Source organism: Callorhinus ursinus, unplaced genomic scaffold, assembly GCF_003265705.2.
Source record: "Callorhinus ursinus isolate GAN/ISIS: 27379988/994484 unplaced genomic scaffold, GSC_fseal_2.0 scaffold18, whole genome shotgun sequence".
Classification (NCBI taxonomy): Eukaryota; Metazoa; Chordata; class Mammalia; order Carnivora; family Otariidae; genus Callorhinus; species Callorhinus ursinus.
In genome coordinates, this window is record NW_027397080.1 from 27,719,513 (window position 1) to 27,747,337 (window position 27,825).

Genomic DNA, 27,825 nt, shown 5'->3' on the forward strand with positions numbered 1-27,825 from the left:
AACTGGTATACAAACTGGTTAAATTGCCCCCGACACCCACCGTGGTAGAGTGTCTGGAAGTTCAGGAAAGCCCACCACACCACGGGTTCCATCCTATCCCTGACCTCTAGCCCTCTCGGTCTCTACCGTCCCCACTTCCAAAGACTAAGTGGGAAAGCATTTTTCCTCCACAGATTTTACTCCTTTCAGTGGAAACTGTAATCAGAGGAGATTCCACGAGAGGATGAAAGCCTCTAAAGTTTGGCTCAGTTTACATGAGAAATTCTTCCCCAGAATTCCATGACAAACAGAAATCCATTTTCTAGAACCCACTCAGAGACAGCATTCAATCCATTGGTTTAATAATAACTGCTGAGCTCTGGCCACACTAAACCTTGAACCCAGAAAATTGCACCAAATATTTGCTACGACGATTTGGATTTTGAATACGTGAAAAAATAGGTTGGGCAGAATGAAACCGAGGATCCAAACTAAGGCAGCCAGAAAAACGAGCTTGCTCAGAGCCTTGCGAATGGTGTGTGTCCTCCTCTACCCCCATATCCTCACCCCGTGTAATGACTTTTCCTGAGCGATCACATGCATAGGCCAGCGCCAGGCCTTTGGGAAGACAATCAAGTTTCCAGGGACCCTGCTGGAGTCTAACGTAGAAGATTAACAAAAGCAAGTAATTCTAATGTGGCGTGGGGGGGTGGGCAGGCATCGGGGGAGAGGCCAGGCTGCCTGGTTGGAACCCCAGTTCCACCATTTACAAACTGTGACCTATGGCAAGTTGTGTAACCTCTTGGGGCCTTGGTTTCCTCATCTGTAAAATGGGGATGATAATAATGAGGTTGTTGTGAGGAGTAAATTATGGACCTAAGCGCTCATAACAGTGCCTGGTATGTGACAGGCAATCAACAAAATGCTGCCTGTGATGGTGATGGTGATGAGGATGTATCTGTGGAGAGCACCATGGGTATACAAGGTGGGCCCTTACCTAGCTTAGGTCGCCAAAGCCGGGATGGACTATGGTCCAACAGCCAATCTTCCTCACTTAATTTTCTTATTGGGGAAACTGCTTCAGACAGAAATATTTCCCTTTTCCTTCTGCTTTCTTGTTAACATTCTACTTCCTTCTCTCTAGAGTTCTGAAGTTGTATGTGTAACGCACAAAATTCGCACTGTATTGTCGCAATTGAAAAATGTGGGAAAGATGCTGATTCATGAAATCGTTAGCAACTATATTCCTATCGCTGTTTTCAGTAATTTGACATCCTGCAGTGGGGACAACATTTCCTGGGCTGGGCTTTCTCCCATCAGTGGGATTCGCACCTGACTTGTTTATAGGGGTCAAGGCTTCCTATAACCCAACACATGTTTTGGGGACCCCATGACATTGCAACTGTGACAGCTGGTAGGCCTCATGCCAATAGATACGCCTACTGGGATTTAACCTCTAAGAACAATGCTACTTGAAAGTTTTTTTTTTCCCCCTCCGAGGCAACTAACTGCCTTGGGGGTGAGCCTACCTGTTCATGAGGCTGGGGGAAGGGCAAAGCCGGCTGGCTTCATTAAGAATTCCAATCAAGTGGATAATGTTATAGTGAGATACTGGCCTGATAGCCTGGATTTCCTAAAATGCCTTTCTGTATGCATTCCGGGGTTGTTTTTTTTTTTTTTTTTTTTAAATAGTAGACAACTTATAAAGTGGTGTGCAACTTTCAACATCATTACAAAAATGAGGTATTTGACCAACACAAGCCTCATTTGTGTTCTAAACACAGCGTTCTGAATCAGAATGCAGTGCTTACAGGAATCTCTCAAGCCACGGGCAAATTCCTTGCTAACCTGTCACCTCAAATGTCAATCCTAAAATATTTCACCTGGGCCAAAGCACACAATCCTGGTAAACTTGATTTTGTGGCTATTAAATGCAAATGCTAAGGATAACAAGCTGATTAAACAAAATAAACCAGATCTTTTCAGACTGATTTCTGGCAAATAATTACTAATTTCTTTCTTTTATCTTTATATTATCTACCTTCTCCCCAAAGTTGATCTCTTTTAAGAGAGAGATGAAATTTAGGAGAGTGGTGGTATAGAGAAGAACGTAAGGCTTTGAAAAAAGACAAACACAGACTGAAATCCCAGTCCATTCACTTATTAGCTGAGTGATCTTGAATAAGTTACTAGATTGCTGGCAGCCTCAGTTTGTTTATCAATAAACTGGAATATGATACTTACTTGGTTGGTTGATAATATGAGATAATTAAAATATGAAAAGTACATAGCACAGTGCCTGGCAACACAGCAGGTACTCATAAAAGTTGTCTCCCTCTCCCCTGCCCTTATTCAGAATGCTTAGGTGTTTAATCAATGGAAAATACCAAAATGCACAACTTTTAAAATTTAGATTTAAAATTTAAGCCTGAAAAACACTACAGAAACATGATTTACTGAGTATGTACAAATGACTCAGAAGCAGTACGTCAAATGTTCGGATGCACAGGTATTTGCTGAAGGAACAGCGCCTGAGTTTGCAGTCACCTGGCCTACCCCATCCATCCCGTGGGCTTCATGAACTGTCCTTAAAGAGCTGGAGCTAATCCACCCTGCAGCTCATTAAATTATACCAAATGGCAAATTCTGACAATTGGAATGGGGAGTTTTAGAACATTGCCATTAATAAAATTCATCATAACAGAGGTTTTTAAAAGACAGTTTTAGTGGCAGAACACTTACCCTAAATGATGTTTGTAAGATAACCTGAATACACCTGAAAACGGAGCTGCCCTGAAGAGGGGCTGCGGATGTGCCCTCAGCATCACCCACCCCCTGCCCGGGGCCTCCCCACTCTCTTGTGCGAAGGGCCTCCGTCGTGACCACCGCAGAGCAGGTATGGGGTGCTGCAGCCCACCATGCTTTTCAAGAGCACCCGTTCATCCAGGCTGGAAGTTCTATACGACCTTCTACCATCGGGCAGAGTATGGGGGAGGGGGAGGGTGGAAAAGGAGAAAGAGGGAACGCGAGAAGATGCCTCAAAAACGGACCAGACACAAGATTAACCAACAACTGTCACGAGAATCCAAGTTTCCCCACAGCTTCCACAGTCCCAGGGATAAACAGACTCTGTGCGTAGCCTGCAGGTGGTAGAGTGTCACATTGAGACCCTGGGAGGATGACACCCCCCCCCCTTTTGCAGCCACCAACCTCTTCCAGGGAGGGGGGCTCGCATTCTGAAGCGAGCCGTGGCCTGGAGCGCGAGCTAAGTGTTGAGCAGACGCGACGTGGAACCAGGGTTTTCTGTCCTACGCACCGCTGTACCCCAGCCCCTAGTATAGTTTCTGGCACAGGCATACTCACAGATGGACAGACCGATGGCCCCAAGACTGTGTTAGCACCGGAGCAGGCCGAGCTGCTGCTGCTGAGGCCAAGGGAGCGGGGCGGGGTGGGGGGGTAGTCTAAGCCCTGACAACGGAGAAAGGCGGGGACTCGGTGACGACCCAGGAACCCCTGGAGCACAGGCATGCAGGGGCCCGTCAGAAAGTTACTGCCTCGGTGGCGTTCTCCCAGGGAGCCACTGGACAGCTGCCTGGTGGCCTTGGGGGGACCGTGCACCGTGCGCACTTTTCCAGCAGAGGAAAAGAGTGGGGCCTGGCACTCTGGGAGCTGCTCAGAGGCCCAGTCTCATCCAGTCTCGACACTCAGCGCTGACGCAGCTCAGAACCTCTGGCCAAGGTGACCGATTCTCTGAACTAGCTCAAATTCCAGGGAGAATGTTCTTCAAAGACTTTTTAATGTATGGCTTTCATGAGCTCAGTCCCAAGTTTTAGTCTCTTTTGACCTAGAAACAGAAAGGCATCCACCAATCACCCACTCCTCCTCATCTTCCTGCTGACCAGCTTGTTCTTGTTTGTCATCAAATTGAACCTGCGTGAGCTGAGCCTTCTCAGAAGCCAGGGCCACCTCTAGTCACATCTCGCCCCTCTACCAACAAGAGATGGCACTTTCTCTTTGAACTGTGTCAGACTGGCTCTGGCCCATCCTTCTGGTAGCCTCAAGAATATCTCGGATTTTTCAGGCAAAAGAAGAGATTTTTCTTGTTCTGGCTCTTGCCACAGTGGCTGGGTATAAAGCCAGAGCAGGAAAAAGGCAAGGAGAACATCCACATGTCTGAGTGGGGCGTGGGTTCCGTGGTGTCCTTCCTCTTTGGACAGGAAGGAAGCAGGACACAAGCTAGCAGCTCCATGATACCCTTCAGGGCCTCTATAAAAGCTGCGTGTCTGCCTGGTGCCATGACGTTCAAGTCGGTGACAAAAGATTGTTCCTTATTTGGCGATAAGAAGGTCACACTGCCTTATAATTAAGTGCTGCCAGTGTGAACATGAATGGGACTGATTGCCATAGTCCCTCAACCCTTGGCAAACTGGTTTGTTTGGTCTGGACAGCAAACAACATTCCACACTACTGGATTTTTTTTCTCCCAGATCCCCTGCGGCCCCATCACCCCCCAAACCTTTTTTTTTAAAAATTACAATCTGTTCTGCTGTCTCAAGTTACATTCTGTAAATAATAAGCAACACTGATGAAATGCAAAAAGCTGAAAATTTGTAAAGCAGAAAGATCTGCAGTGTGTCCCACATCTGTGTCACATTAAACACTGCACTCAACAGATCTGTGGATTCCTGTCTAATCAGCGCACGAGGGTGATGTGGGCCAGAAGGGCTCTTGTCCCACAGGCCACAGCAGGGTTGAGGGCCACTGGAGGCAGGCAAGGAGGGGCAGGGGCTGGTACCAGGAGGCGGGTGTGCCAAGCTCACAATGCAGACGACACATGGCTGTCGGCGGCCTGGGTTTGGGCACATGTGCGTTAGAGACGGCTGTGGTTAGGTCATGGGGGAACAAGCACTCGGACCCCTCCTCCATGGTCCTCAGTGCCGCTGAAGCTGGGCCCATGGCGGTTAACCTAAATAACATGTTTAAATGACAAAATGTCTCATTTGAAGGGGTTGGCTCCATATACATTAAAATGACTACAAAATAAAAATAGAACAGAAGGAAACCAATTAATGTCCATTTGGTAAAATGCTTAGAGCTACCAGGGATGATAGTTGTCATGCCAAGCAAAATCTGACCCCATCTTTATTTCTTAAGCATCTCTCTCTCTCTCTCTCTCTCTCTCTCTCACTCACACACACACACACGCATTTAAGCACAGGCACTCATACTCCCATTTAAGAAAAACTGGCACAGCATGAGAGAGAAATTGGCATGTTTTAAACTTATGGCATCGTATTGAGTCCCTGAATGATTATAAGGCTCTGTGCTGGAAAAAACCAGATTCAGACTCAACAACAAGTCTTTACAGAGAGGAGCATAAAGAGCCTCTAAGGACACTCTGAGGAAAACCAGTGTCCTGCCATCTCAACCAGCTCTCTTACCTCCATATCGTCCCCATCACCATTCCATGAGAGACACCAACACGAACACGGCCGGGCTACCACGGTCCACGCTGTGTCCCCACAGCTGCGTTTATTGTGCTGACTATACATGGGGCATGCTAATTTCACAACATTCTTATAGAAGTTTTCAAATTAGTATTCCATTTCATGGAGGAGAAAATTGTGCCTTAGAGAGATTATCAAGATTGCTCAAGGCCATTCAGTTGGTAAGTGGCAAAGCCAAACTTGATCCTGGGTCTTTCTGATTCTCTTGGACTCAGTAAACTTATAATCAGCACGAGTGCTGATGAAAAATTTTTTTTAAAGATTTATTTATTTATTTATTTGAAAGAGAGAGAGAGAGAGTGCACATGAGAGGGGGGAGGGTCAGAGGGAGAAGCAGACTCCCTGCTGAGCAGGGAGCCCGATGCGGGACTTGATCCCGGGACTCCAGGATCATGACCTGAGCCGAAGGCAGTCGCTTAACCAACTGAGCCACCCAGGCGCCTGAAAATCTCTTTAGTAAATACTGTGACCCATCACTGTGTTGGGCGTCCTGGAGATCCTAGAGGGATACCAGGGAAGGCAGAAGCATGACCTCAGGTAGCTTATAGTCCAGTTGGGAAGGTAAGGCGGACATCCTTGAAATGGGTGGGGAAGAAACCTAGAAAATGCATCTGTGATGAGACTGCTAAGAGGTTTGGCACCACACAGACAGAGGGCACGAGGGGCTTCAAGCAGTGTCCTCCTGCCTACAGGCAGAGCAGACAACAAGGTACAGCACCAGTACTAATCTGCCAAGTTTTATAACAGGAACTAGTGCTAATCAAATACGGAGAAATCGGAGGAAACGAACAAGATAAAAGCTGGCTAACAGACCACACCACAGACAATCCTAAAACATTTGATTGAAGTCTCATTCTCAATGTTAAAGCAACTGACTGAAGAACTATGAGCGGTGACAGCTCTCCTTTCATAAAGTGAAGGTGCAGACGTTAACTTACAGGGATTCATACAGTGACTAATCCAAATTTCATTAGTATTTGGAAGAAAGATATGTACTAATATGGATGAGAAATGGATTAAATGACAACTACTGGAAGGATCAGGCCAAGACAGGAGGAGAGGAGACAAAGCCAAACACTAAAAAGGGAGACAAACTCTGATCTCGAGGGCTATAGGAAGGGTTAAGGGGTGAGGAATATGCAAAGGGAATTCACAACACAAGAAATCCAAATGGCCAACGGAAGTAGGAAAAGATGCTTCCGCACTCCAGTTATCGAAGAAATGCACGCAGTAACATGGAAACATTCATTTCCTCAGATCAAGTTGGCGGGGACTTAAAAGAGTCACGATGCCTTGCTCTTAGTGTGGGATTTACTTCATAAAACTCTTGGCTGGAATTTGAACAGGTGAATAGCCAGGGCTGGCAGAGGGTTGGAGAAATGGGTCCTCTCAAGCACTGTGGGTGGGAGCACAAAATGTTTCAACTTCCTAGAAGGCAATGTGTCATGCATTTCAAATTAGGGAAGTGTATTATATGCAATTTAATGTTACATAAATGTTAAAAATGATGATTTACTTCTGGAATGGAAGGATGTTCCAGGGTCACTGTAGAGTGAACAAGGTCTGTGCTCCTGTTCGTGTAAAATCATACACACACACACACGTGCATGCACGCACACAGACATCCATGCACACAGAAATATCCGCCAGGGTGGCCACTATTGGCCTTTTGGGGATTATCAATGGCCAGTGCAATTGAGTTCTTTTTCCTTTCTTCTTTAAAATGGGAATGAGGGTACCTATCTTACTGGTTTGCTATGAGGAGGTAACTTGCACAAGGCCCTGGGAACAGTGTCTCTGCACTGTAAGTGCTCATGTATCATTTGATTTTTTAACAACAGCCCACATTTGTACATATTTTTAAACTCAAACAACAAAACTATTCTTTTAGAAGATGGTTCAGGGTGCAGTGAGGCACAAACACCAAAACGTCTAAAGCACACTTAAAAAGCAAAGCATGAGAGAGTTCAAATTTCTATCACCACACGCCGTACACAGGCATGGGCTGGACACACACTGGAAAAGGAGTCGGAATGGCCAGGCTTCGTCTGGAATGGCTTTCTTCCCTTTTCTTCTCACAGCCTGGACAGCCTGAACGGCCCTGAGAGGCAAGTCAGGGACTGCACAGGGAGCACTCTAAGAATGGGTAGAAGCAAGAGCATGCTGCCTCCCAGCTTGCCCGAAAGTCCCAGTCTGCTAATACGGGGAGAGAGAACATCTGGAACTGGTTTTGAGGCTCTCCAGCTGCAGAGCCACTAGAGTGAAGTTCGGGTTTCACTGGAAATTGCATTTCAGGGGCTTATAGACTGTCCTTTCTGATTCTCATCAGGGTGAAGTACAACCTAGAAGACAAGCCGGCTCACAGACCAAATCAGTTTTGCTTTGAAATGTTCCCCTTTCCCCATCCCCCTTTGAAAGCAGAATTAATGGTCCAGGTGGTGAGAATTCAAAAAATGAAAGAAAAGGGCATGGGGTCATCCCAGGTGCATTTCTGTGCCTTCCTAAAAATCAGATGCAGGCCCTGGGTCAGAGTCGACACCAAACCTTCAGCGCGCCTTGTCCTCCTAGGAAACAAGAACCAACAAGACTGAACCCATTTGAATTGTCGGACGGGGGCTTGCCTCTACAGGACTAGGAAACATGTGGATTCAAAATGTGTTGGAGAGCTTGCTGGGAGCCAACAAGGCAGCAGGGAAAGATGCTAGATCCTTCAGACAGAGGGGACGGCAGAATAAAGTCCTCTCGGATCTGGTCCCGCCCACCCCACCATGAGCTTTCGGCAAGCGGCCTCCCCAGGCACCGGGACACAGGCCTGCGGGAAGCACAGACCCCTCAGCAGTCAGCACCAGCCTCTCTGCCTGAGCCTCATGCACCTCTGGGAAAAGCAGGTGCCTCTGGGAGTCTACCCAGAGCAGGGGTGATGGCACCTCTCCCTACTCTGCCAACGGCACACACAAAACCTCTCTTCTAGCCTCTCCTGCCAGCTGAGCGTTGGTTTCTCCCTCTGGACCTCGAAGTGGAGGCAGATCGGGAGAGCAGGCATGTGGCTTTCCAAAGACCATACTCCTTGGGGTGGAGAGAAGCGGGCAGGCCTGGGACAACCCTGATCCAGACAATGGAGGGTGAGTCACACATAAAGCAAGTGACTCTTCAGCTGCTTTTCATCGTCCCCCTTCCAGAGGGTCACTCAGATGCAAAACGCTCGGACCAGACTTCCTTCTGCATGGTACATAAAGCGTTGAAGCTTTCTAATACTCTCTCTGTCTTAAAATTTTTGCAGATAAGAATTTCTATAAATCCCAGTTAGTGGATCATCTGGCTACCTCATGGCATCTTCAATCATTGTTAAACCGAACAAAAACAATTTTAAAAAAGCAGAATTTCTTCCTACAATTTAACTGCTCACCACTCCCTTAGCATTTCTCTCCGCATACTTCAAAAGGTACAGCACAGCTCCTTGATGCCAAATGCATTAAAATATGTGACAAAGAGAACCTCCAAACAGGTGCCCATTAAGAGACCTCTAGTACCAAGGTCTGCTGAACTTTGGGTTTAGCAATCATTTTGTGGAGTCCACACCATAAGTTAGTTCCACCCAGGCTTTTGAAGCACCCTGACCATGGAGGCATGACCAAAGAGAATCCAATGACCTCAGGGTGGGCCAGGTGCTTCTCCTACCCCTAAAAGTATTTTTTTTTCCAGGCCCCATCGCACCAAAGTAAGCAGAGGCTATCCTTGGCCATGAAAAGGTTATAGCATGCTAAGCACATACTACTTGGACAGTCTCTTCCAAGGTTTCCTGTTCTGTGTAGCAGCTGGAGTTCCCAGGTGACCAGCGGGTGGAAACAGCTTTTGCTCGATGGCAGAGCAAAGATAAGGTGGAGCCAGGATGGATCAGCGCCATTGGTGAAACTGATGAATTCTGCATCAGAAAGCTGCAGTGGTTTCTCACTGGTGGTGGTGGTGGTGGGGTGCAGGGTTGGGGGGGGAGGGAGGGCCTGGGACAGCTCCCGGACACAAAGTTCAGTGACCAGGTTCCCCAGGCATGGACACTGGCAGGCGAGGGTCTCCCGTGGTCCTCTCACACTGTCTCGGGGTTAAGCTGGTAGGGGGGTAATGAATGTGATGAGCATCCTTCACACCACGAGATCCAAAGTTTATAGAAACTACCCCCCACACACAACTGCACTGGCATTTTGCCCCATATCTTCTGGGTCAGAGGCAGATACCCTATTCCCACACTCCATATTCATGGCCAAGAATCGAAAGGAAGTGGATCATGAGACCTGGTAAGAAGCCTCAGATTTATTTTTTTTTTAAAGATTTTATTTATTTATTTGAGAGAGAGAATGAGAGAGAGAGAGAGAGCACATGAGAGGGGATAGCGTCAGAGGGAGAAGCAGACTCCCCGCCGAGCAGGGAGTACCCGACGCGGGGCTCGATCCCGGGACTCCAGGACCACGACCTGAGCCGAAGGCAGTCGCTGAGCCACCCAGGCGCCCAGAAGCCTCAGATTTAAATCCATGAGGCCTTCTGATGGGAGAGAACAAGGGGTGGTCCAAAAGGAGCAGAGAAGTTAGGATTCAAATTCTGGTTCCCTCTCACTACCTTTGCGACCTTAGACCAGCCACATAACCTCTCTGCGCCTCATGTGTCTCACCTGTAAAATGGGGAAAATAAAGCGCCCACCTCACTGGGTTGCTGTGAAAATGAAACAGTAATATACAAAAACAGAATGTTGAAAATAGTGTGTGGCACACATAAGCATTCAGTATCTGGAGCACCGTCAGCCGGGACACGGGTACCCACCTCCGATGCCTTGTCCCTTGCAGACAAGCTCTCTGGAAATGACAGGGATGTATGTCTTGCTGGACGGTGTGGACACAGGACATGTAGGCCCCCAGTTTGGCCAAAGGATGGACAGCTCTAAACTACACCCTTAACCCACTGTTCGCCTAGGGTCCTCGGAAGACAGACCGTGCTTTCCTCCTCGCTACTTACACCCGAAGCCGTGTCTGTCTCACATTTACTCTGTGCAGCGTTACCGTGAAAACCCAGGCATCTGCAGGCCTGGCTGTGGTGGTGCCCCATTTTCCCCCATGCCCTCCCTGGTGGCCTGCCTCTGACAGCCAGCGCCCTGGCCTAACAGGCCATCCCACGGGACAGCCTTCCACCTGCTCTGTGTCTGCATTTGGGCTCAGCTCTTCAAAGCCCGAGAGGTTGGCGACCACCAGCCTTCGAGGCGGCTGCATGGCAGGGAAGGGAAACAGAATCGCCCCGCATCTCAGCTGCTCGAGGAGCACGCTCGACCGTCGGCATCCAGCCACCACTGCCGAGACGGGTAGGTTTCCTGTGGTGTCAGCCCCACTTCCTGCGGCAACATTATACCACAAACAGAGAGCTACTTTGAATAAAGCGCTCTGGTGTCCCGTTTCTGGCCATGGGGGGGAGGAGGTAGACTGCTTCGCTTCTCCCGAGGGAAACCCTCTCTAGACAGCATTTCTTCCCTCCCCCTAGTCCTGAAAAGCTCTGCTTGGAGAAAAGAAGCGTGCTGGCTTTCCTTTGTGACCTCGGACGGGCAAGTTCTGAATGGCAGCCGGGTCTATTACACGTGGTGTGAGAGGGTTAAACAGGACAGCCGCCTCAGCTCCTTATAAACGTTTGCCCTGTGGACATGTACTCGTTGGCGGCAGTACAAGACTCGAGCTGTGTTACACGCCTTAACGATATGGTTCAACTGTCGGTCAGGCTTGGGCCTGGCACTGGGCCAGACCGCAATCAATGGGACACAGAACCTCCCCCTTTCAGATCATCACGAAGGCTCATATTATCTCCTTTTCGTCGTGCTGGTTAAATTTATGGAGCAGAACCCTGAAGCCGCATTCCTTGGCCTGGGCCGGCCCACGCGGCCCTCCTTCCCTTTGTTCGGTACTGTAAGCGAGCCGTGCTTTGGAGGACTGCAGGGTTGTTAGTTCAGGCACTGACTGTTTGCTCATGACTGAAATGAAAGAGTTCAGTGGAAGGGCAAAAGGACAGCCCAAGTGTAAAACCCCATCCCAGCAGGCCCTGGGCCCTACATATAGGCCCGGAGCTGCTCCTGGATGGACGACTGCACTTTGTTCTCATGAAAGCAAAACCTGCAGTCTGATTCCTGCTGAACCGTCTAGGAAATGGCAACCAGGCCTTCCGGGGGCACACCTCCAGGCGAACGCGTGAATTCGGGGGTACCGTGGGGGCAAGCCTGCCCTTCCCAGAGCCAAGACATTAAAAGGAGCCACAACCCACCGCCATCCTCCAGTCTTCCCAGGTCCCGCAGGGGATGGGACTGCAAACACTGACTAGTAGCTGGTCTTAGTTTGAATATTAATGCAGGAAAAAGTAAACTCATTTTCCAGTCCTTGGCTACAAGGCTGGGATGCACAGAAGGGAGGCAAGCACCGGGGATCCAGTGTCATGGAATCAAACAGAAGGTCCCATGCATCAGACCTGCCAGGTCTGCCCACGTGTTCTGCCCTTGATCTTTAGCATCTCTGATTAGCATATAAAGGGTTGAACAGTCAACCCGATGGGCAGGCCTTCACTTCAGTTTTAGAGTTTAACCCAAAAGGACAGCACGCCTGGAACGGCTCCGGAAGGGTGCATCTGCCGCTCACTCCAGATGATACCATCTGACGGCCAGAAAGGGGGTCATCCAGAGCTGAATCCAGGCTCTCCAAGGGATGAGCTGCGAATCCACGGTTCAGCAGGTGAACCAGCACGGTTTGTCGTCTATTATGTCTCAGTGGGCCCACCTCTGCATGAGGCTACTGGGAGTCTGGAATGATTATCAGAACTCTTCTAACCAAAGTCAAAGTGTAATAGAGCAAGAAGGAGTAAGAGGAACAGAGGGGTTGAAAAAAAAAAAAAAAAAAAAACCCAAGCCAAAAACTAAACCAAAGACATGCTCAGAAGACCAGGTAGGAAAGCCTCTGAGGAGAGTCTCTGCTGGTCTTTTTTGGCCACTGTTGTGCAGTACAAGGCTAGGGCCCAAGTTTGTTTAGAAATAAAACCAAAAATCCCACACTAGCAACAACATGCACTTCTTCGATGGAGTCTAGCGAGGCCAGTGGTCTGCTCCGGATGAGGGCCACGTCCAACGTGAAGGTGAAAGTGGTGCCTCCTGATCGGAACTAACCATGTATTTATTTTGGAATGAACTGTACACACATTTTTATGTTTTCCTCAAAGGTTTCCTTATCCCCTGTGCTGATGTTTTGAGATGAGCTAATGAGTCTGTCATTCCAAAGCCCAAAGCACCTTTTTTGGGTAGATAGGAAGTGTCATGGAATGAATAAATCACAGAAAATTGTCTCCAGCTACTGAGAATCCCTGTTTATACGGCACTTCTTTCACTGGATACTATTTGTTCTGGGTTTGTAAGAAATATAGGTTAGAGAGAACTAGTTAGGTCAGGAAAGAGAAAGGGCAAGAAAAAGTTAGGTAGGCTAATTTAGGAAATTCTCCAGAAAAATGTGTAATCTATTCAATCTGTCTCTGGTTATTCACATACGAGTTCAGGGTTCAGTGAAGTCTTTAGTCATAGTAACACCTCGCCTCTCCCAGGGCAGTCTCCAGAGCACTTGCACACGCCCACATCACACAGGTTACAGCAATACTCACAGAGAAAGCCAGTTCCCACTGGGTGTCGGGTGCGTAACAGGTCTTCTGAAGGCTCACTGTGGTCCGTCGCGAGCCCAGATACATCAAGATTCCCTGATATATTAAAATCTGGAAAAGCTCACCACACACTGAGAATGAGACTCTCTTATGGACCAAGACAGACTGTGAGAGCTGACACACCGTGACCTGGATGCCCCCACTTCCTGTGGGACTTCATCTCAGGGTCACTTGGATGACTATATTTGGGGACATACAATCATACGTAACCAAAGAGGCCCTACTCCAAAAATGCGGGAACGCGGTTGCTCAGAAGAAGGATGCAGAGCCGGCTCAGTAGACTCTGAGCTGCACACACTTGTCTCCCATGTGTTTTCCAGACCACCTTCTCCATACGCTCCGGGACACCGCTAACTACTCTAGCATCGTGGGTAGGGCTAAGAAGGACTAATTTGATACTAGTCTGGGAACCAAAAGGGAATATGTTTTGGAATTTGCTTTTTCATACCACGCACATCCGTTCTTGATGCAAAATGGCCTCTGTCAAGGGTTTTTGTTTTGTTTTTAAACACTGACTTCTTGGGCGTCAGCTCAAAGAAGCTACATCACATTCAAGTACCTCTACAATGACTGAGTATGTGGGAAGCAGTCTGTGTACGAGGGTTTGCCTGGATGCTGTGTGTTATGTAGGCTGTCCTCACACGCTGCCCCCGTGGGATCTAGATCGCCGCGTCTGGGGCCACTTTAGTTTTCCCAGGGGTGAAATCAGAGGGAGGGCTGAAGCAGTGACAGGGCAGGCATGGCCACAGATCCAACCCCTTGGGGGATTAGATGTAACCAACTTAAATGGTGCTAAGCCCAGCTGGGGTTCAGCCTAGGGCCAAGGGTTGCTCAGGAATATTTTAGGTACAACACCGCCTCAGATTAACCTACTGCCTTCTTATTTTTAGAAAATATTATCAAGCGTTCATATGTCCTGCCTGGGCTCCTTCTTCATCCCAATGCCTGGCTCCCTCCGTGATGGCGAAGCCAGCCCACTCCGTGCCATGCCTCAGGGAGTTATTCACCTCAGCCGGGCAGACAGGACCTGGCCGGGACGCCCCACACTCCCTCTGAAGTGGGGAGACTGACCTGGGGAGGGAAGAAAAGGCTGCTGGCACAAGACCACAAGGCAGGAGGATGTCAGGGCTGAAATCAGGGTTCTGGTCTCCCACGATTTATGACCCTGTCCTCTTGCCAAGGGGCCATGCTGCCTCCAATACCCAAAGGGAACATTCAGATAGGTTATTTTGATCTCAGAGACTCGAGTCAAGGAGGAACTGATCCTACACTGACAGATTAAAAGAACGTGAACTGCTGTCGCTTCGACACAATAAATCAGAATGATGTTCCATGCTACTCTGTCAGCACCACCATTGCATTTTGGGACTAAGAATAAAATCCCGTGACTCTTATCCCCAAACTGAAAAAAACAACAAAAACCTGTGGTATAGTAGGATTCAGTGAAAGTTTAAAAAAAAAAACAAACAACAAACCTGTCGCTGGAGCACTTTGTACATCTCATACGGTCGGTCTGTAGGCGTCTAGGTCCCACATGAATTGCGAAGCCCGGACGCCACTCCCCCGCGAACCGCCTCCCTCGCCCTCGACACCCTGGATCTCCCAGGAAGAGCAAAGGCAACAGGAGCTACATTTCCGGAAATAGGACAAATGGGAAGGTGAAGTCTGAAATGAACATTTATAATCTAGACGAAGCTCATTTTCAAAGGCTCAGAGCTTTGCAATAACCCCAAGTTCTCTCTCCCTTTCCTTACACGGAAGCCACGAGATAAAGGGTGCACAATGAAAGTGACGCTTCAAAGAGCCCATCGCATCTACCCAGAAATGAAAGAAAGAGTTTTTCCTTTTAAACTCCAGCCCTGACCCTGAGAGCACTTTTTTGCTTGTTTAACAGACACAGGGGACCCCGACCTACGCGATAACATTGCTGGAAGGCGGTCCTGGAGGGACTCACACAGATAAGCCCGCAGTAGTTCCAACGGTCCCACTGAAGGGGGATCTGATTCTACAATTCGAAACCCTTCCGCAATACTCAACAGTGGACTGTCATGCGTCTGGAAAATATAACTGTTTTTGAGGAATGCTTTCCAAACCACGTAATGCTTTTAAAGCTGTTTATCAAAAAAGCTGGATGAGCAACAGTGGCCTGGAACCGTCTGTCAGCTGTCACAGGGTCGCATGCCCCGTCCCAATTTCCGTAAGCACTCCATCATTCCCGGTCGTCCTAGCCTCGTCAGACAACAGATGCCAATGTTTGGAGACATTTGCTACATAACTTTTACCCGACAAACCTGGCTCCAGGACAGATTTCCATGTCATGTGGGGCTTCTGGCTGAACTCTGCTCGAACCCAGAGGCATATCATTTACAGCAGACACTAACAATAGTTTGGGATCACCTGCTCTTCACAAGTGGGTTCAGAGCGAGTTCGTGGCCTCTGCACACCTTTTTCAAAGGGGTTCTCATACACAAAGGCTGAGAGCCCAGGTAAGTTCTCCCACACAGCAACTGCAACCCCGTGACTAGCACCAATGTGTGGGCCTGACTGTAACTGTCTAGTCTGTGTGAAGAAAGAGAAAAGGAGGGACAGAAACCCAACACAGCATGTGAACTTGGCATTGTAGACTAGAGCCAAGTGGTCAGCGTGTTTTCAGGGACAGGGTGTAAATGAGCAGTGAAGACATAATCCCCGTTTCACTTATGCTCAATTCGTATTCAGAAGGACTTTGGACCCCAACGCCATCTCTCGAGCCCTAACTACACGCCCCACGGCAGGCTAAGTGCTTTACGTCCAATGTGCCATCTAATCCACATGAGCACCCATGGAGGCGGGCATTGCGGTCCGCACTCCACAGGAGCGAGAGGACTCTCACCTCAGAGACAGGCAGGGACAGACCTGCTCCAGGCCACAGCTGACAAACAGCAGTGCCATGACTCAGATCCAGGGCTGTCTGCCTCCCACAGGCCCTCTGGCCTTGTTTTATAGATGTGGGGACCAAAGAGTGTTGCGGGAACCCCGTCCTGATTCCTGCAAACACTTGGTTTCTTTTTACACTGGCTACCACAGTGCCACTTCCCATTTCTTCTCCAGAACTGGGAAAGAGCTGTGATTTTATGTTCTTTCCACATCTCTTTCTGAAACGAGCGCTTCTCTTTGAAGAAAGACCTCTTGCCCTTGGAGTGTCAAGATAAGAAAACTTTCAGCAACTTCCCTTGGAAACTACAAAACACCCATCAGCACCCAGGATCTAAGTACAGTCGCTCACCAGCTGCCGGCCCCTCTGAATAGCTTTTATGGTTCCATGAGGGGTGGTGACAGGGCCATGTCACTACCGTGGGGTGTGCTATTTCTTTCATGTCCCTGGGATCTGACAAGAGCCTTCTACAACCTGTTTTCTTTACAACACACAGAATGAGAGATTAAAGACCAAGACCAGACTTAAAGCTGGAGTTGGGAGTAGCAACGACTTCTCACCAGACCCACTCTAAACCTTCCTGGGAAGGAAGGGCCACTGACTGCCCAACCAGATGCTATTTATAAGTTGCTGTGGTGATTAAATGGGATAATACATGTAAAGTCCCTAGAACAAGGCCTGCATCAGGCCAGAAATCGTCAGCAATAATGTTATTATTTAATTTCTTACTACCACCAAACTTAAAGAATGTTTTAGCGAAATAACGGATATGGATTTCAGTAAAACCACATTAATTTGGAACTACTGGTTGGATGTGAGGGGAAAGGACATCAAGAAAGGATGAATGAATTAGTGAAAAGTCCAAGTTATAAGGCTTCTGATTAAATATGACAGATTTAGTCCAGAGACGTCTCTAAAGCAAAAGCAAAGGGATATAAATGGCACAAATCCAAAAGGATAAAGAGAAGGTGTCAACAATATTTTAGAAGCTGAAAAGCAGATGGACATGTGGTGTTGAAATGTAAGCCTGAGGGAGTGGGAGCCACAGAGCAGTAAGCTAATTAGTACGGTAAAACCCACCAAATTTCAGAAAGATGGGGCACCAAGGAAGCTCTGACGGCCTGAGACAAAAAGGGAGGAACAGGGAGGTGAGGATGTTGGGGTGGTGAGAACAGGAAGGCGGGTTAACAGCCTAAGCAGCAGCTAGACGTGCAGGTCCCTTTCTCATCCCCTTCAGAACAGAAGGGCAGAGGCAGCAGGCCCCGGCTACCCCTCCCTGGGAAGGCCCCAGGCCCTGCAGAGGGCTCCCGCGCTGCTCACCAGTGCCTCCGCTTTAAAGGAGAGCAGAACAGACAGTCGAGAATCACCAACCACCTGAGAACTGTCTCTGTTCATGAAAGAAAAAGACCAAAACAAACCAATGGAAGAAACTCAAAACTGAGTACCAGGGCACTGGCTCTAGAGTGTCCTAGACAGCAGTCCGTCCAGACAGGGGCAGAAGGCACCCGGGGGGAAGAACCTGCAAGAAGAGTCCTAACACTGATAAACTGCTTCATACATTTTTAAACACAAAGAGAAGAGTTTGTGGGTAAGTTAGTAATAGGCAGATAGAAAAAAACTTTTTTAAGGACTTACGAAACTTGGAGTAAAAAAAGCTGAAAGTAAGTAAGAGTTTGAAGATTAAATGGGAATATTCATGTAGCAAACGAAGCAAACAACAATAATCAAGGCAGTTACTAACTCCAGGGAGAAAAAAAGAAGCCAAAAAGGAAACACAGTAACCTAGTAGCTTCACTGGGAATGCTGTTGACATAGTCATAATAATGTAAAAACTGAATACTGATTTACCCAGAAAGGGCAATATAACTATACTGAAAAAGAAGGGGAGGGACTAGGAAGTCAAACGATAGCGAGAAATAGCACTTTTTTTTTTTTTAAAGAAACAGAGAGGCAAATACCTCCAAATCAAAGAAACAGCCAAAAGTGTTCAAAGTGGCGGCCTCGGGGAGCAGGAATCAGAGGTAGGGAGGAGTGGGGCAGGAGACTGCTGGTTTTTATTTTCAGACATGTTGAAAAGTCTTTGACCTTTAAAAGTATGGACACATATTTACTTTGACAAAATACAATTTAATTTGAAAAGAAAAAAAATTTGTTATAGTGAGATAATTATGGTCAAAATCATAGCTTTTTAAAACCACTGTTCTTATTAATGCAGAAATTAAATAATATTTAGTAAACACGTATAAGGTAGAAAGAGTAGAGATCATTTAAGAGTTCTGAAAGAGCAGTGACGGACCTGTTAATAAAGTTGGAAAAACCGCCAAGCCTCCCCAATATACAGCACCACAACACAAATGCAATGCTGTGGTTTCCAAGAACAAACAGTAAATCACGTCGCTAATAAAGGGGTACTTCAAGAAAGCTATAGGAAAACTTGCTTTAATAAGCACGTGAGACCAATTTAAGAATATTAACGCACTAACAACTTGGTGATTCTCAATAATCTGGAAGATTCTTCCAAGTGTTTAATTATTTAAATAAGCATGTAAATATTTACTATTTAAATATCCTCAGTATTTAAATATTCAAATACTGAGATTTTTAAATATTCAATATATCAGCACTGAATACCTATGATACGCCTAGAACATAGTAGGAGGTCAATACTTCACCAATTAATGCATTTCTGATGTCAATTTGCCTATACTTGAACCAGTGTGTTCACTAAGCAACCGGATCGGAGTATCACACGTTTAGAATTAGCTAAACTGAATTAATGGGACCCCTCAACAATTCAAACAAAAACATAAAAACTCACAGAGGCTCTCATAACTTTTCACGAGGGATATGAGAAACACTCGCACATGGTAATCTAGCCTTTAATGCCTTAGGAGGTGGGCAGGTGCGAGTTATGACCACTCCAATTGTGCTGCTGGGGTAGATCAGGAAAGTCTAGAGAACAGATGAGCTTTGCCCTCTGTCCATCCTGGCAGAACTCAGGGAGGTTCCATTGGATCCAACCAGTCCTAACCCACTAGGGTTAGCCAGGATTCCTCCCATCCTCCTCATAATGAGAAGGCAGTTCCGCTCTGACTCTCCTCTGAAGTTTCCTGCAGTCCCCGGGACTTTATGGTGCCACTTGGGTCGCCCCTGGCATCACCTATGTTTGAAGTACGTTGAGGGAAAATCTACTAGGAGCTGCCTCTGGTGTTAACGCAAAACTGCCTCATAAAAACTGCTTTCCACAAAGAGTTCAAAGGAGCTTATCCAAATACTGTAGGCTTGTCCTGCTCCACCAGCTTTGCTAGGGGAGAAAGCTGAGGTTTTGCCAAGTAAACTCTGACCTAGATATACCTTCTCCGTTTCCTGAAAGAGCTCGGCCAGTGCTAGCAGGAGCAAGGCGCCTTCGATAAGATGGACCCTGAGCTTTGAAGTAATGTGCTCCTCACTCCCCATGCTGCTGTAGTTAAAATTTATTGGGATGGTAGGTTAGGGTGAAGGACTAAATTAGGTAAATTATTGTGAGAGGTCTTTCTGGTACGTAATAAAATCTTTCCAATGGTTACCTCAGGAAACCCCGTAAAAGTCAGGAGCAAACCAGGAGGGCTGACAACTGTCGGCAGGAAGCCAAGGTGAAGCATCCTATCACGGGGGCTCCTGCAGTTTAATCCACATTAATCCACCGCTGCCAATAGGTGCTATTTACCCGAAGGACGATGGATCATCACCACATTTTCACCCAGAGCATCCTGTCAAGGAAATTAACCAGGTACAGGCATTTGTTGACTAGCGGCATATTCCTGGAGTCACAGAAGGTATGAGGAGTGGCCCTGTTTTACATCTCTGCAAATCTTTAAGTTTTGCTTAACAAAAAACAGCTGCATTCTCTTATCTGCGTCTACAGTCAATCACTGTGTGCAATATCACACGCTGTGTGGCTTCTGGAAAACGCCACTGTACACTCATTAGAGAATATTATTATAACAGTGGTTATTTAGCTATCTACCTATGTATGAATTCATATATAAATATATAAAAATAGGTTTGACCTCATGGATCCTGGGAAAGGTTGGGGTTCCCTAGGGGTCCTTAAGCCATATTTTGAGAGCCTCTGTTCTAAAAGGACCCACACGGACAAATTTTGTGCTAATGAGAAATCAGCTTCCTCTATGTATCCAAGTAAATCCACTAAGGATATAGACCAGTAACACTGTTAACTCGATTTGAGTTATATAAGCCCGATGTAAGAAAACTGTTTCTTTTAGATTATGCTGTGATTAAAATGTTTTACAAATTCAATCTTATTTCTCCCCATTCGACAAGTTAGTGAGAAACTTAGCAAGAATCTGTCTTTGAGAAGTGGTCTGGCAAAAGAGACTAAATAAAGGTATGGGGGCAAGGAGACTCTGGGTTCATTACAACCCCCAAACTTACCTTTCCTTCCCCCAAGGATTACAAGCTTTCCCTTGTAAAACAACACTATAGTCTTCATTCAGTCCCCTGCTAGCCCACTGGTCCCCTATGTACCTCACAATTACCTCACACCCTAAAGCTTTCTGGGAGCAGGGGATGTGAACTCAAACCTGGATCCTCTCTTTAAGGGGGATTCCAATTACATCCTGGGCAAAAAGGGACGACTCGTAAGGGAAAACCATTAGAGACGTAGGGTAGTCATCAAAACCTAAAAATAAGTGAACTTAACGCCTTTGCAGAGGAATTCCAGAAACAGGAGATGGCTTTTCATTCTTTTCTAACGCACGAAATACAAATTTTTCTCAGGAAGAAATATGCTGTTCTGTTTCTCTTGAAGTTCAAAACAAAAATCTCCAACGCAGTCATTCTGGAGTTTTACGAATCAAGTCACCAAACAAGGAAAGGACCCAACATGTACAATGGCTGGGTTGATTATTTAATTTTCAAATGGAAGAAACCAAAATTTGAAAGCACTTAGACTTTTCCATTCTATCTTCTTTGAGCAAAGACCTGCTGGTTGAGATACAAGGACTGTACTTAAAAGATGTACGTGCATAAATTCAGTTTATTTTTACTTTTGGAAACAGGATTGTGCTGTTCCCATGAAGCCAGTCATCTCTGCATGCCAAAAATGGCAAAAAATAGAACTCTCCTTTCTAGAAACGATTATAATGTACCATGACCAAAAAAGTGTTTTTTTTTTTCCTTAACAGATAATCTTGCATAAAAATGAGTCATGGGATTTCAGAAATGGAAAGACTCTTCTCAAATATGTGTGTGCAAGTTTCCATTTATTTTTTTTAGCAACAGATCTGAGCTTTCCATAGGTTATGTTATAACGAGAGTGGCATCGTTTGGAGCCTCTGAGTGAAAGGAAAGTATGGTGTTTACAGTCTAGCAAGAGGGAAGAAGTCGGTCTTGGAAAAAATAAGAGCTCTCTGCTTGTGTTCTGTGAGAGGAATTTTAACTTATAAGGCATGAAAGATGTTTCTAAACAATGTCTTATCCTGTGACTTCATCAGCTTAATTTCAGACCCCAGCGAGACAGCCTATGTTGTGACACGGCTCTGAATGTTGTTTCTTCTGCGGGGGTTGCTCAGAAAGAGTGAGAAAATGATCCATCCACCTTGGGGCATTCTCTGGAAGGGCCTGGTATGGCAAGATTAGGAAGTGCGAATATATGGCTTTCCACCACATACATACCCAAGGGTGAGCAGGATATAGGTCAAGTGGCCGCTCTCTATCCAATGTGCCATTCTGGGACAGGAGAGCAGAGGTGTGAACAGTCCCCTCCCTTTGGATGGATACAGGAATCCTTTTTCAGTGCCACTGAAATCAATTTCCTGCCCACGATAAAGCTGGCATGCAATGCAGGCAACACACTGGCTGCCCCAGGCAGCAGACAGCTAGCAAGCCAACAGACAGGTTCACCCAAAGGCCAGAAACCGAGCCTCAGTGTCAAATCGGTACTAGGCTCTGGCTTTTCACTCGTGTTCATATACCTGTCTTTACATCAACGCTATGAGGGTCTACAGGACTCATCTGGAAAGCATGTCTTGTGGCTCTTAGATGAGTATGAGGAGGAAGCTACAGGATAACCTGGTGTATCCTTCTGAAGGGCTCATTTTACTTGGTAGCATTTATTAAAAACATTATCTTATTAAAACAAATACGGGATAAAAGGTAAAATTCATTTACAGTTTTCAGATAAAACAGAAACCTTCCAAGCAATATTGGACTTGCTCCTGCCCCCGGATGCAGGGGAGGTCAGTCCACTCTCCTCTGCTGTAGGTGGAACACTGGTGGGAAAAACTGATGGCACTGGCATATCCTAACAAACATTTTAATTTTTATTAAGATTTTTACCTCTGAAAGTTCCCCGCAGGCTCCATTCAAACCAGTTCGGCTTAATGTGTTATGTATAAAACCAAGAAGAGCAAATGGCTGCTTTCAGGGCAGAATCATTACAAGGAGTATTTCCAAGCTGGAATGAAAGACTAGTGAAAGCATTTCCTAAATTCCCTTTGTGGACTTTTTTCCGACCTGTCCAATCCGACTGCATCCAGGCTCTGGTGACCCAAGAGGGTCTTTCCCTTCTGTATTGGACAGTCATCAGTACAATGCAAACACTGTAACAAAAAGGACTTTTCCTTAAGAAAATCCGCTTCACTTTCACATCCAGGAGGCCATTAATAGAAAGTGTCTTGAACGAATTCTGGGTGGTGTCTTGGGGAGTGTTTGTACTGAAAAAGTTGAATATGCCCACCATAAATCTTTTCCAGGACATCAACCAAAAGGTTACTTGAAAGCCCTCAGAGCAACTGGAATTTACATCTACGTGCACAATACAGGGGTCCTGGGATTCCAGAGCATTATCAAAGTCCTGATGGCTATATTCTTAAGCACTGATCTATCATTATCCTTCAAATTCCCCGTTCCTCCTTATCTAACTTAAATAATGAGATAAGCTCCAACACTCCTGAGCTTTGCTAAATTAGTTTAAATATTTCAAGTTCTGCCAGCTCCCACTTCTCTCCCCATTTTGGGTCTTGACTAAAAAGGTGAAGAAATATTTTGGAGGAAACCTCAGGGCCCAGCTTCATAAGTCTTCATCTGCTACTTTCCTAAAATGTCATGTAACTCAAAGCCTACAACAGATGGTATTTAGAGAAATAAACAAGCAAATAAATAGCCCAGAGTCCAATACTCCCCCTTTCAACGTTATTTTTGCCTTCTGTTGGGCAATGGCTGCCCCTGGGTCTCTGTGGCTTTCTACCTATCCAAGTATCTTTTCAAATACTACCATCGAATACCACCACACATGCAGGAGCTGGGCAGGCAGCCCAGAGGGTGCCCTGCTTTGGCCTGGCCTGTTTGAAGGGTGGCGGGCTGTTCGGCGTGGCTTCCATGGACCACAAGTGTGGCCGCCAGCTGTGCCATTTTCATGAACTTTACTTGGGAACAGACAAATGTGGCCCTATACACGTAGACTAGAAGATGCAACCTGAGCCAGCACAACGTTGCCTTGGAAAAGGCTTCTTATTTCGGTTCCAAACCACACATACTTGCACAGTTAACGAATGCAGCAGGGGATACTGGTCTACAACACTCGTGCGGAGGCCACAGGCTCTGCTGTCCTCCGCCCTCTTCAGCCCTCACTCCACCCGCCTTCGCAAGAACTATCAGATGGCATGGCAATTTCAGGGGAGAGTTAGGTGACTGTCCTTTCGGAATGCCTGCACACTCCACCAAAGAGAGGAACTTGGAAGTATTTTAATCTAAAGGAACTCAAGGAGGGGGGCTCCCTATAAATAAAATCATGTTCAAATAAACATGAAAAGGAGCCAATATTTCCTGTAAGGCCACTTTTCAGATGGATTACTGGAACGAATATTCTTTCACAGTTTTATGGCTTACTTTGCTATCATCTGCTTAAAATTTGAGTCATTTAAAACATAGATGCTAAGATCTAAGCCTTCACTTGGAAGAAATAGTACAAAGGAAGCAGAAAGTCTCGTTCCAAGAGCAGACTCAGAGGCAGAACTCTTGGACTCCTGGGTTCTATTCCTGGCTCGGTCCCTGGGCTCAGGTCAGCCTTCGGTCAGAATCTCACTTCTAATCCCTTCAAATCATTTGTTAGTCCCTGTTGTCTAAACAGTGGGGAAAAACCCTGAGTAACACCCCTGGATCCTGTTCAATCAACTGGGATGACTGGAGATGGTCATAACTCACTTCCAAGAAACCAGGGTGATTTATCCCTTGGTAGAACTAGTATGTTCCTAAGAGATCACAGTGTCATCAGAACAAACCCTCAAAGCACCGAAACATTTCTCCACCTGCAAGAATCTCTGTGCTCCTCTAATGTGACTTTCAAAAATAGGATCGTCCAGCATTTTATAGTTCCTTATAGCATCCACATTAAAATAACCCTGGTTGGGCTTCAGACCTCTGAGAGAGGGAATAAACAGACAGGTATATTTATCCCCAATTTATAGATGGAAAAACTGAGGCTCAAGGAGCTGAGGAGACTTAAGCTAAGAGGGGGGTTGGGACCCAGACCTGCTGTTTTCCAGCCCAAGTGTTCTTTTCTAACACATGGATGCTCATTAATAACCTACTGTGGGACCCAGACAAGTGGACGGAGGGAAACTGGTCAAAGCGTGTCAGAAGAAGCTGTAATGTCTTTTCAATGCAATAAAGGGTAAAGGCCAAATCTCTTCGAGGCTCCCAATTAGACAGCCCAGCACATGCCCCACTCCCCTCTGGCAACTTTGGCCACGGCTCTCCCACCAGTGGCTCCTCTGAGAACAGAGAGGGGATGCAGAAGCTTACTTGCCCCTCACTGAAGCTCCCAGGTCCCCAGGCCAATGACTACCTGGCTGCTTCTCACTTACCACTGTAGCTTTTGTTTCTAGGAGTGAAGGGCTACAAAAAGAGCTACTTCGGGGAATTTGCAGCTAGACTTCAGTTAGAATGTCTGATTACTGTTTGTTTTCAGGCAAGTTGCCTAGCCTCTCTAGACCCTTTTATCTGGAATGTGATTCTCTCTTCCTTTCACCTGGCCAACCCCCACCATATGCTTCAGGCTTCATCCTAACTAGCACTTCCCAGGGGGCTCCGTGGCGCAATGGATAGCACATTGGACTTCGGAACAGCACTTCCCTTGAAAAGCCTTTCTTGACCCCAAGGACCACAGGTTAGCCAACCTCCTTCTCCCCTTTGCCTTCTCCAATTACATGGTCTCACAGCACCCTGTAAATCTCCTGTGTCATTTATCACAATTTTAGCAAGTAATTATTACTCTGATTATTTGTTTTATGTTTGCGTCCCCACCGGACCAGGAGAAGAGCAGGGCCCTCTTTCTGCTAGATTCCCAACCCCGAGTCCTTAGAAAATTTTCAATCAATATTTACTGACTAGAAATGACTGATTGACAGGTATACACCTGGTAACACGAGTGGAACCTGCTATATCAGTGCAGGACAGCCCGTGAAACTGCAAGGATATCCTGCTTTCTGTGGCAACCATTTTGTGCCTTTCTTATGCTCCTAAAAAGAAGGCAAAACTTTATCAAGATTTCCAAACTGATACTGTAGAAAATTCAAGTCATTTCTTTCTGGTCAATATCACTGAAGTTCCTAACACAAGATGATATTTTAAAAATTAAACACATATACTTCAGACCCCTTTTGAAACAAATCACTCAATCCCTTGGCCACTCTGGGATTTTACAAATAAGGAGGCTTCTTTCGGGATTCTTAGGGGTCTCCTGCTTTACTCACGCGTCATTAGGTCTTATTGTCGTAACAAAATAGTGGAGGTGGACTTCTGGGGCTTCCAGCAGACACAGAAAAACTTAACTGGAAATACTTTTGAAGCTTCCCTACTGCCCCTCCCCCCAACTTCATAAATGCTTCAAAATATACTCAAGGATTGTTTCAGCTCTGTATCTGAGAATAGAATGTAACTTAACTAAAGTAAACTCTACAGATCCTTTTTTAAAAAGCAGCTGCTTCCAGATGGAAGACATTCTGGCAGAACATATTACATGGTCCCAGTCTACAATCTTAAGCATTTCCCCTGCAGTAATGTGTCATCAGTAAGGTTTCCTGGTGACAGACACATGGATTCATTTTAATTGGGGACGATTTCACTTCAAATCCTATTCGAGGGAGCAATAGGGTGTGGACAAGGCCCAGACCCTAGACATTCTAAAAGGGGACGCTAATTCCCTCGGGGAATATCTCTTAACCAGGGAGCAGCAAAATCCTTCTGGGCTTAAGTGGCGTCCAGCTTGGCTGGGAACTGTAACATTCATTATACCCTTTGTTGATAAGATCCCCAATTAGTCACTCTGAAAAAGGAAGGCTCAAATAGGCTATTAACACAAAGAGCTATGTTAAAGTAGTTGGATTCTGTGGGCTGCAGAGCCACATGGGCTGCCCCCGATTTCCCTTCTCAGCTGGTATCAAGACAAGATGGCAGGCAGAACTGCCAACCTGCCTAGGGAATCCCTTCATGAGGCTGGGGGACTGGCCCGCACGTCCAAGTGGAAGGAGAACTAAGAAAGGACAGACTCACGTGGTGAACTGCAACTGCAGGGGTTCTACAACATGCCATGGCGCCTAGGAGTCAGACACAGCCTGCAGCCTGATAGCTTTCTTAATGGGCATGTGGGGGGGTCTAGTTAGTTTGGTGATTTGTAAGGGTGTAATCCTATTTCTGACCCCTCTAATGAAGAAAAACAACATTTTATATATAAATGAATTATAGACGTAGATAAAGATAGGCAGATACAGATCTGGAAGAATTCATGCCAGATTTTTGTGCCTTATTTTCATGTATTTATATTAGGCAGGTCAGAAATTTTAGATACATGTATTCAAGTTTTAAAAAATGGCATCATTAAGGCAGAAAGTATGCGATTAAACACATCAGCATAGATCAGGAGAGGCAGCAGACCTGGGCTGGAAATTGCAAAAGTGACTCTCCCCACCCCCCCCTCCCCCACCCGCAAAGACCACTGACCTGGGGCCACTGAGCGTGGCTGTGTCTCTCACTGCCTGGGCTGTTTCTGATGCAAAATCCAGGGCACCTGCCACTGGCTTGGTTACAGTGCCAACAAGCCCTTTCCCAAGGCCAGATATGAAACCGCTGACACCCCCTTCTGTTTTCACTCCTTCCACTGTTGAGGTGATCACACTGGTCAATCCACCAATGATACCTAGCAAAAGAGACAAGGGCTGTTGTAACCTGGCTGAGGACAAAAGCAAAAGCATTTAAAGCCGAACCCCATTAATTCCATGCACCTGGCAAGGTAACTTAGGGGCATTCTGTCAACCTCTTGATAGGCTACAGGAGGGCCAACTCTAGTTGGGGAACCAGCAGACTCAGACTTGCCCACTAAGTTTAGAGTCCGAGAATATATATTACACGTTAGTCTGAAGTGAAGTGTGTCCCAGTTTTAAAAAAAAAACAAAGACCACCTAAGAGGTTAACAGTGGCTACTTTCTAGTTCCTGAGTGTGGGAAGCACATGGGCCATCAGGAGACTATGCAGACAGTAGGACTAATCAACAGACTAGCACATAGTGGCCCTTGGGGAAAGTTGGGGCCCCATAAAATATAAGGCAGAGAGAACTAAATACAGATCCTCAGTTTTCCAAGAACACTGTGTGACTGGCCACCACCACCAGACATTTGAAATGGGGTAAAAGCTACTGCACACTTTGCTGAA

General features: G+C 46.5%; 1 protein-coding gene across 4 annotated transcripts in view; it reads right to left on the reverse strand.

The window, feature by feature from the left end:
• Positions 1-27,825, reverse strand: part of VPS13D (vacuolar protein sorting 13 homolog D) — a 241,022-nt gene that overhangs the window by 17,946 nt on the left and 195,251 nt on the right. For all 4 annotated transcript variants that reach the window (XM_025855733.2, XM_025855732.2, XM_073903327.1 and 1 more), the window contains one exon: positions 27,118-27,313. In XM_025855733.2, the coding sequence (XP_025711518.1) occupies positions 27,118-27,313 (196 nt within the window). The remainder of the gene's footprint in view (positions 1-27,117; positions 27,314-27,825) is intronic.